The following is an 11,166-nucleotide window of genomic DNA, read 5'->3' on the forward strand; positions in this document are numbered from 1 at the left end:
TTTTGTCCCTAATTACGTTGCTAGTTTAATATTAACCCATCAAATAAAAATAACTCTTTGTTTTTGTCCCTAATTACGTTGCTAGTTTAATATTAACCCATCAAATAAAAATAACTCTTTGTTTTTGTCCCTAATTACGATTTTAAAGAAAGTTTATCAATAGAGAGCAAAGATATAATTCAAAATCTAATCAATCTCCGATGAATTATAATTAATCAATCTGGTTAGGGAATTTCCTTTTTTTTTTTAAACGGAAAAATGAAACTGGAGACGACATGTTGTTTCATCAACATATGTACAACAAAATATATTCAGGTAGTGAATTATATAATCTACCTTTGACGAATTAATTAAAGCGAAACCTGAATATGAAAACTATATTAGCAAACCAAAACGCAAAAAGGAAATTCTAGCGGTTTATATTTCCTTTTCCTAGTAAGAAAACAAATACTCCCTCTAACAAAGTAGTAGAAATATAGGTCACTACAGCCCTTCACAGCTTCAATCAAACAAAACATCCCCATAAGCTATAGTCAAGATTAGTTTCTGTACAATGGCACCCGACAACAATCCGTTCTCCATGTCGACCATGTCTAATGCTTTACAACATATTCGAGGATTCGCCCCACGAGCCTCCGACGTACCAGATACGCGCTTAAAACGGCTCTTTAACCTAATGACTAGTTGTGAAGGCGTGGGACAGTTTAAGGATCTGACCTCAACGTTTGACCAAAGTCAGCTTCAGATGATGGCGTCGTTGCTGACGTCAGACTCCGAGTACTTCATGGAGGTCGCCAGTAACAAGTACGGATCGAGACGCGTGCAGAAGCTCCTCGGGATATCGGATGACGTGGACGCGTTCTTCTACGCAACGTTTGACCAAAGTCAGCTTCAGATGATGGCGTCATTGCTGACGTCAGACTCCGAGTACTTCATGGAGGTCGTCAGAAACAAGTACGGGTCGAGACGCGTGCAGAAGCTCCTCGGAGTATCAGTTGACGTGGACGCGTTCTTCTACTGTGCTATCCTGCAACGCTTCTTCGACATCATGACTGATAAGTACGCATCCTACGTGGCGATTCGAGCTACGGTCGTTTTCGACCAGGTGAAGAAACATGTGATGGACCCAGGACCTCGTAGTCCAGTGGTATCTTCCTTGGGGAGGGGAGGTGACCGGTTCGACTCGCGGGGAGGGGGAGGCGTGTTCAGGGCCCGTAAGAAGGTACAGACAAAAGATCCTGCAACGCTTCTTCGACATCATGACTGATAAGTACGCATCCTACGTGGCGATTCGAGCTACGGTCGTTTTCGACCAGGTGAAGAAACATGTGATGTACAAGTACGTTCTCCACTACGCGCTCGACATAGCGCGTAAACAACACGGCTGCATCGCGCTCAACGAGGTTTTAACCGACGCGGATGATCCTCTCTACAGGAACCGGTTACTAGACGTAGTTGCGCGCGACGCTCTCTTCCTAAGCAACGATCCTTGGGGGAACTTTGTGGTCCAAATACACGTGCTTAAACTGTATGACTTGCGTTGCACGTACCACGTGGCGGTTAGTCTTCGTGGCCATTGTGTTGATCTGTCGTTTAAGAAGTACGGAAGCTACATCGTGGAGAAGCTCTTGGAGGCTGAGGTGTCGATGGGTATGGTGGTTGTGGAGCTTTTGAAGTGCGATGGAGATAGGTTGATGAGGCTGGCGAGGAGTGAGTTTGGGAATTTCGTGGTGCTCAAGGCACTGAATGTCACGCAGGAGATGAATAGGGTTGATTTGTTTTGGGATCTGGTGCAGAAGCTGATGCCTCTTCGCCACCTTTTGCTTAGGTCTCACGGAAGCAACATTGCCAACGTCTTGGAGTCATGTTCCAAAGCTAATAGGTGTTCAAATTAAAAGTTCTCATATTGTTCTATGGTTGATTCTGATGAATTCTTGTTAAAAGAAGTTTGCCTTTGGTTTGATCTTTTGTACAAGGATCCAGATTTAATTCAAAGTAGACTTTTTTATTCGTGAAATCAAAAGTGATGAAAGATAACGATTACATGCAGTAATTCTGACATTTATACAATATTCAGAACTATTCTTGATAAATTTGTAGGAAAGACGGCCATAAATGATAGATAGTAATATTTAGATTTTTTTTCTAAATGATTTTGCTATAACAATTTGATTTTGTATAAAATTATGTTTTAAAAAAACCTTTATTGTCTACAGAACTAAAATGAATTACAGTTTTGAATAAGAAAACAAATAAAGAGGTGGCCACACAACTTCTACCTCTGATGCCCTTTCGCCACCTTTAGCGTAGGTCTCACGGAAGCAACATTGCAAACATATTGGATACAAGATGCTCAAATTAAAAGTTTTCGAATGTTGTATGGTTGATTACTGAATTCTGGTTTAAAGTAGATTGTTATTGATTTTTTTGTCCAAGGATCCTGATTTAATTCAAACAGTGTGGATTTTTTTGTACAACGATTGCAGGCAGTAATTCAAACATTATACAATTTTCAGAACTATTCATGATAAATTTGTAGGAAAGACGGGCATAAATATACTTCAACAGTAATATTTCAATTTCTTTTTATATATATGTTTTTGCTATAACAATTTGTTTTTGTATAAAATTATGTTTTAGAAAAAAAAACTTTATTTTCTGTAGAACTAAATTGAATTACAGTTTTGAATAAGAAATCAAATAAGAAGACACAACTTCTACCTCAGTTACCAGTGGACTTACATTTACATGCATCAACAAGGCAACCAAACATAACATCTTCAGCTCCTGCAATAGAGAAAACATAATTATCACCGGTCATATATACAGTGGATAAACCAACCTAACACTTTATAAGATAAAAGTTTGAATACCTTTAGAGTTCAAAAATGCTCTTGGTGAAACTATGTTGGGGCCATGCATCTTCACTCTGCGCAGCACTGGAAGCAGTTTCTGATGATTCTTCCAGTAAAACTTGGGACCAACCCGAGCAAATCCAACAAAGTAGAATACCTCTCTTCATGCCAGAATTACATCCCATATGTTCTATTATACACATCCCCGGGACTTGGGATACGGAATTTCGGTTCTTCATATCCATTGTTGTATAGGCTCCCATTGAATCCCAGCCGTTCATTCCTAAGTAGCTCGGCCATGCCCAGAGAGTTCAAATTTTGGCCTTCATTCCACTTATCCCAGTGACCATTGAACAAGGCTTGATTTGCAGATGGTTGTTGTTGTCTTGGGTGCTGTGAGAAAAGAGATAAGCTACTTCCCTGTGCCTGTTGATCCATTAGCCTCGAGTTAAATCTGTAAGGATCGATAGGTGAAGGAGATGAGTTCCTGAGATCATGATGAAACCCATTGACTTGTTGTTGTGCAGCAGACAGAGACTGCTGTCTCAACATTTGGAGTCCTGTCTCATTCCCAAAGGAATTCATTTGTGATGAGAAACCCGAGCTCATATCCAAGTCTGCATTTATCATCCCTCTTCCAACAGCTAGAATTGCAGGATCCGCAAACTCTATATCACTTGCACCAATCGAATTCCCAACTGGAGGTGGTACTTGATATGCATTCCTCAACATGGCAGCAGAGTCAAGAAAACGAGTTCCTAAGATACAAGGAAGCATGAGAGTTTTAGTCTGTATATGTAGCATCAGCCGCACACTAAGCTACCATAAAACAGAGGTAAAGAACTACCTGGTGCAGTATCTGAAGATAGGCCCATTCTTTCATGTGAAGAGAAGCCAGGAGGAGGTAACCTGCTGGGCGCAGAAAATCCTGGAGGAGCAGAAACTGGGGGTCGTGTAACTGCAACAAGACAACGGAGAAACAAATCGGCAATATATCAGAAAAAGGATTCAATCCAAACAAGAAACAACGGAAACTCATCAACTATAAATACTAACCAGGAGTCTTGTAGGATGAGAACAAAGGACTAGCAGTAACATATTCCAATCCACCAGAATAGTTTGAAGCAAATCCATTAAGACTCCCGAGATTATCCCGATAAATATCTCGGCTAACTACAGACTCTGGAAGAGGCTGTTCTCTTGAAAACTGCCCATAAATGCTATGGTTGTCTCTGTCATATGCTTGATTACTAGATTCTTGTGCAAAAGAAAATCTGGACTGGCTGTTTTGTTGCTTCAGGAGATTTGACGGTTTTAGAGGACTGGATCGCTGATCAACTCTACCTAGTAACTCAGCCAAATTGTGGGATGAAGTTAAGGATTCATCCCAAGGATCAAAGTCGAGTGACAAAATGTTTGAGATTACTTCATCCTCTGCACTGCTAACTTTGTTCCTGCCTTCATTAGCAAACAGAGAGTGCTCCACACTGAACATGGATTGCTCACCAAACCCATTTGGAAGATGCAACCTATCGCTGCTGCCTTGATCCGAAGGGAACCTCAAGTCTGAACCGTTTACACCTGACGGTTCACAAGGTAGGGAAGAACGAGAAGCCAGATGATTTGAATCCAAAATGGAACTTGAAGAATTAGACAAAAACAGCGAGTTGGTAACATCCTCTTCATGGTGATGCCTTTGTCTATCTAGTGATGACATATCCTCCACATCCAATTTTGAGCTAACTTGCATCTGGGATTGCAAATCTAATCTCCAATCCCACTCTGGTCTTGTGCAGGGAACCCCAGTCTCTGATGGAATAGCTTTTTCATCAGTGTTTACAGAGCTATTCATCTTACATTGCTCTAGCTCTGGCAACTTTGATACTTCATGATCAGATTGTCTATTAGAATCTTGATCACACTCACTACCAGTCACAATATCAGGACGGTCATCTCTGGAATCTGTAGTTATCTCCATTTGTGAAACACCAAGAGACAAATTGCCTACAGTAGGGTCATCTTCTACACCATCCTCTGAATCGTCAGACGAGTTCACAACAGCTGAAGGCTTGTCAATGTCTCTGCCATCGTAGGAAGAGTCTGTTGAACTGGATAACCGATTGCTAGGAGAATCTCTATCAGGTGAGGTGGTTCTCTTGGACCCAGAACCAACCACAACATTATGCTGCAAAGGCTTCAAAACCCTAAGTTTGCTTTTGTCAACAGCTTTTTGATTTTCTTCTTTGCCTAATGGTCTTTTAAGAATGTTACTAGGGGATACAGGCCCATGAGCTGCGTTTGCAACAACAGCAGAAAAGGCCAAGGTTCCATTTACTGGGGTCGTTCTTTGTATATCAGAAGATCCATTTGAGGTAACCGAAGTTGCTAAAGACTGCTGGTTTGCATTATGTGTCCCCCTGCAACAGATATCGCTATGTTATTATATTGATCAATCAAAATACATAGCCTAAGAAGCAGCTAGTGAACACTCACCATGACGCTGCAGCAGGAAGAGCAGTCGATTTGCTAGAGCTCCCACTCCCACTAGGTGGAGAATACCTGGCAACACTTGCTGCATTCTGCTCATATAAAAAAAAGGAGAAATGAAAATAGTAAGCTTAGTAAACTGAAAAGTTAGTAAGCATCTAGGATTAACAAATATGAAAGCCTTCCGATTTGTAATTTTTTTGTGGTTGGTTTTTGGGTGGTTGTTTGAGGCTTGGGAGAGTATTTGGTGACTAAAGCTCCTACGAAATGGTGCGTAATCAATCTAAATTGCACATAATGTCACTAGAAGGCTGAGATTTAACTGAACTTACACTTGAAGGGACTTTTGCAATTGGTTTAGCAGAACTGTCACTGCAGAAATCATCTAGTGGTGGAGGTAGCATGCTTCCTGAACGTTGATGCAGAATGTTTGTTGCTCCGGTGATTTGCTGAACTCTACTCCTTCAAAATTATTAACAAATCATCGAAAAATACTAGACCAGCCATCATATTACATATATACTAGAAAGGCAATGGATCCAAGAAAGCGAACAATCATGAACGCAAGAGGGAATTATAAAGGTTAAGACGATAAACGTACCTTGTATGGGAATATATGGCCTCATCTTTTGTGAAACTATCCTCTTGTGAACCGACCTCGTGCAGATAGAGACAATCAGGATTAACACACGCCTAGAAACAAAAACATGCAATTAATCATTACAAAGACATCAATCTCAATTTTTTATCTGAAAAGAGGTAACCAAAAGAAAAACTTAGGGGGTCAGAAGGTAGAACAATAGTATCAACATCACAACCAGGAGATCGGCCTATATGGCCAAAGATCCCCTAGACAACAACATTACCACAATCCCTGCACAAACTAAAAACACCAAATACATAGTTTCAAACAAAAAAAGGAAGCGAGTCAAAACTTACTTCAGTGATTTCCCATCCAAGATAAACCCATGAACGGCCTGGATGCAACGGACAGCCTCTTCCTCTTTTGCATAAGTAATATATCTGAATAATAAGAAATATTATGAGATGAGTACAATAATGAGAAGAAAAAACTCAATGAACTTCATGATAAAAGGAAAAATCAGAAACGCACACACTGCATGTATCATTTGGGAATAGTTGTTGGATGGCACCAGATGATGTTCGGGACATGGAAACCTTGAGAACTTTTCCATACTGACCGAAATATTCTTTATGATAGAGTAGCTGCAAGGAAAATGGAGCCTAGTCACATAACAAAGAAATGATAAAAAGGGTGTAGTGTAGATAAGAGTTCTCATACATCTTCATCTGCTAGATTAAGGGGCAACCCAACAATGTAAACAAGATTCCTTTGGATGACGCGCACACTAGTGAGTTGCTTTCTCCCTTCAGAAGGTTTTGATCTTGACTTTTGAGTCTTCTTGCGCTCCATGTTGGTTTCAAAGGCCAGACTGACAACAGGCCATTAAAAGCAAATCAGCAAAAGAGAGCATAAAGAAAGATTATCCCAGAAAATATTACTTTCGTCAAGAAGATCAAGTATTACAACAACCTGTCGCAGTCAACAGTCATCCCTACAATCTTTTCTTTGTCATATGGAGTGCGACAAGCAGGACAACGCCCTTCTATCTGATCTTTCTCTGCCATGTCTACTATGTGATGCCAGCACCAAACACAAATCTGTATTAACAGAGCAAACATCATTGGTCAATGAGGCCAGAAAGAGACGTGAAAAGGTTCCACTGAGTCATTTCTCATCACATATATTCTATTTTTCATGCTTCACAGATAAATTGCAGAAGAAACTTTGAGATAAAAGCGAAAAGGTTATGCTGATTATTGCTATTTAACATTGCAATAAGAAGTAACAACATGTAAAGAAACAGAAGATGGGAAGACCTGATAGCCACATTTGCAAGGCTTCAATTGCTGATCAGTGAGATCCATCTCTTCAGCACATAGTGGGCAAGTCTTCTCTCCTTGGTCACTCATGCTGGCCTACAACAAAAATTCGAAAACCTAAATTCAATGCAAATTCAGCATATCCCCAATCAAAACCTAAGAGTCTATTATATTCTATGTTTACTTCAAAGCTAATTAACTCTAAATATTCAAACTTTCAGATCGATACTAAGAATTTAAAAAAAAGAAGAAGGAATCTACGATGAAGAGCTCCTAGGAATCGATCTGCGCACGCACCGTGCCGATTCAATTTACATCGTTCGGATATAATCACAGACAAAACATATGAACCAATCCAAAATCTCAATCACAATCTTACGATCCAAATCAATAAAAAACGATGATCCAATCAAAAACCCAGAACTAGGGTTTTGAAGATTCAAACACCACGAGAGAAAGAGATTGAACGAGAGAAACATACGAATTGAGAAAGATTCGATTGGAGATTTTGCAGAGGGAAAAGAAGATTTGTGAGATGAGGAGGAAAGCGAAGCTGGAGATTTGCGAGCGAAACAGAGAGAGATTGGATGGCTGTGATTTTGTGATGTGAGATTTCGCCTTTTTTTAACCCTTGATTTCTCTGCCAGATCCACGTTGCTGTCTTCGTTAAATAAATTAAAAAAAAAAAGAGTTTAAGAAAAACTTTTCAAATTTCCCCTTTGATTGCCAATTTTATTACTGTATCTGTTTCAATATAATAAATGTTTCGGAGTTTTCACACATGCTAAAATAAACACAAAAATTTTGATTATAAAATATACTATTTTCCTGATTAAATATTATTCATAATTTTTAACAAATCAAAGTTCAGTAACCCACAATTAATGTTTTCAAAGTTTACAATTTATCATTATTACATCAAAAATGTAAAATATGTATGTTTTAGAAACAATTTTTTTCTTCTAAAACATATATCATTTTGAAACGGAGAGAATACTATATATTCATACCGGTTTGAATTTTGTAGACCGGTAGATTTCAACCGGGTTTAGGGGTTTTATTTTATGTTGTTACCAAAAATTAAAAAGAATCTTCTGGTCTTGGAAATTTTATGTTGTTGCCAAAAGTTACCTCATATAAAGTATAGCAAATAGTCATAGTTTTGACTTTAATTATTTTTAACTAGATTTCGATACGCGAAACCGCGCGAATTTTTGTTTTCATATATTTTTATATAAATATTTTGTTTCCAATTTTAAATTAGTATATATTATAATATATATATATATATATATGTCTATTAATTTTTAAAACATAATAAGTTTACTGTATATTTTTTTCATTGAATAAATTGTTTCAAACTTTCACATGTGTTTGTATCTTCTTCTATATATATATTTTCGGATTATTATTTCATTATTAAAATCGTAACTATATATATAAAGATTAGTAAAATATTAATTTATTGTCATATTCGAAGATATTGTAACATTTCACAAATTTTGAATGTTTTTAAAAAATTAAACTTTTCGCTTCATAGATTTATATTATCGAGTAAATAATTAAACATTTAGTTTTTGTTTAATTTTTAATAGTTTAAAATTTGTTTTCATTGGTTTAAGGTACTAAAGATTAATCATTGTTAGATAATATAATTTTTGTTATTTAAAAAAAATCTTTATAATTTTAAAAGTTAACATCGACAAATATTTAAATATTTAGCATATAGAGGTATAGTATTACAACATTAAATTATATCTATTTAATTTATACTATCTATAAATCTAATGGATTATCTATTGTTTAAATCCAATTATTGATAGTCCAATAAAAATTGTTGGTATGCCCAAAATTTAAATGATAAAATTAGATATTAAATGTAACATGACTTTCTAGGAATATGTCCATTAGGTCCATTTTTTAAAAAATCACACATGAATCAAGGTTGTGACTTCTGTTTTAATATATAAGATATAAATCCAATTATTGATAGCCCAATAAACATTTCTGGTAGGCCTAAAATTTAAATGATAAAATTAGATATTAAATGTAACATGACTTTCTAGGAATATGTCTATTAGGTCTATTTTCTAAAAAATCACACATGAATTAAGGTTGTGACTTCTGTTTTAATATATAAGATGAATGACAACATCATCGCTAAAAATTATCAGATTTTTGTGACAATTTCATCAATATCAGTTTCTGTATATAACAAATAAAATTAGATCATCTTGCTAGTAAAAATCATAAAGATGTCTAATGACATTTTTTAACCATTACAATATATGTCCTTTTAAAATTGATTTAATTATTTTTAATCATTCAATTTAAATTATATAACTAAACTATTTTAAATATTGACATAATAATATTGAGAGACTCTTTTGTAGAGATGCATTGCTAATTGCTAATGATGCTCTAAGATTCTCACTTGATATAAAACTTTCTCAAATAACATTTAAACTACTCAAATGTTAAGAAAACACATGACTTTCATTAGTTGTATCTTATATGTTGCTCACCAACACACATCATGTTCTTAAGACTGATGATGAGATCATGGAAGCTGCTAGCCAAAAAAAAGACACAATCAAAGAGGAAGCAAAGTCTTCTCGTTCTTAGGGTTAAATTAAATATAAACAGTGACAAAAAAAAGACCAGAAACCAATAGAAATCGCGTGAATATCCACATGACAAAGATCAAAAATGTATACAAAAACATAATTTTGTTCAAATTATATCTGACACTGATACCACCACTTGTGAATCATCATTTTGTTCATTCACTCACGCTTAGATAAGCCAAAAAGAAGGAAGTGGAATCACCTGAAGAGTTCTTGTGGCGATTCAACACCAATGGTGGAAGCATTGCGATGTAATACGAATATGAATAGTGGATAATTGTTCTCTCTGTGGCCACTCATGTTGGTCTAGGAAAAAGAATATGAGATAAATTAGTCATAAAAGTTAACGCCAGAAAGTAGAAAAAAATTGCAAAAGCCAGACAACTAGGACTCAAAACTCGAGCTCACCCTACAGATCCTGCTAAACCGATGACCTCTTTAACAAATTTGGATGAATTGTACGGTAATGTTCCACATTCCGCGGCAGAATGTGACATTTCATCAGTATTCATATTTTTATAACAGATCAAACCTATATCTTCTTGTTAGTACCGACTTTGCAAATTTCACTTTATAATATCATGGAAATGTCTAATGGAAAATTTTAAATATTTTTATAAAGATTGAATGAACCGATAACTAGTTACCAAAAATTACTCAATCGCATATAAAGTATAAACATATTCATAGTTTGACTTCAGTTTTTTTAATCACAATATCATCACTAAAAATTGTAAGATTTTTGTGATATTCGTATTCTGTATAACAAATCAAACCCAAATTATCTTGATGTACTATTTTTTTTGTCGACTATCTTGATGTACTAACTTTGCAAATTAAACCTTAAAACATGAAGACGTCTAAAGAAATTTATAATTATTTTAATAAAAATCTAGGTGTGCCGATAATTTAAGAGCACCATTAGTGGGTGATACCTTCTAGAGTACCTCAACAACATTCTACTATAATCAATTAAAATTTTAATTACATTTTATTTGTAAAAACCATAGACCACTAAGATATTAACACATCGAACCAAAGTCACTCAATTTTTTTTCTTCCCACGGACACCATGTTTATCGGGTGAAACCCAAAATGAGTTTCTAAATTTTTTATTATTTTTTTGTCTTATCTGATTTTTTTTTTTTTAAATTAAAAAACGAGCCAATCACGAACCGCCACGTGTCGTTGGGACCTGCGAAAAATGCAATAACCCACGGATTATCAATCCTTATTTCATATCTTTTGTTACCGATTTTTGCCTTTCGGGTGAGATCCACGCGTTAAAATCT

The 11,166-nt window shown here is 36.1% G+C and overlaps 1 protein-coding gene and 1 pseudogene across 1 annotated transcript; one reads left to right on the top strand and one right to left on the bottom strand.

The window, feature by feature from the left end:
- The first annotated feature begins 553 nt into the window (after window positions 1-553).
- Window positions 554-2,244, top strand: LOC106334644 (pumilio homolog 18-like). Its single transcript, XM_013772964.1, has 3 exons — window positions 554-873; window positions 1,229-1,882; window positions 2,217-2,244. Exons 1-3 carry the CDS (start codon window positions 554-556, stop codon window positions 2,242-2,244), a joined length of 1,002 nt encoding a protein of 333 aa, XP_013628418.1.
- Window positions 2,245-2,558: 314 nt separating this feature from the next.
- On the bottom strand, window positions 2,559-7,870 carry LOC106334646 (annotated as a pseudogene).
- Between the last annotated feature and the right edge of the window lie 3,296 nt (window positions 7,871-11,166).

This window comes from Brassica oleracea, chromosome C3 (genome assembly GCF_000695525.1).
Source record: "Brassica oleracea var. oleracea cultivar TO1000 chromosome C3, BOL, whole genome shotgun sequence".
In the NCBI taxonomy this organism is placed as follows: Eukaryota; Viridiplantae; Streptophyta; class Magnoliopsida; order Brassicales; family Brassicaceae; genus Brassica; species Brassica oleracea.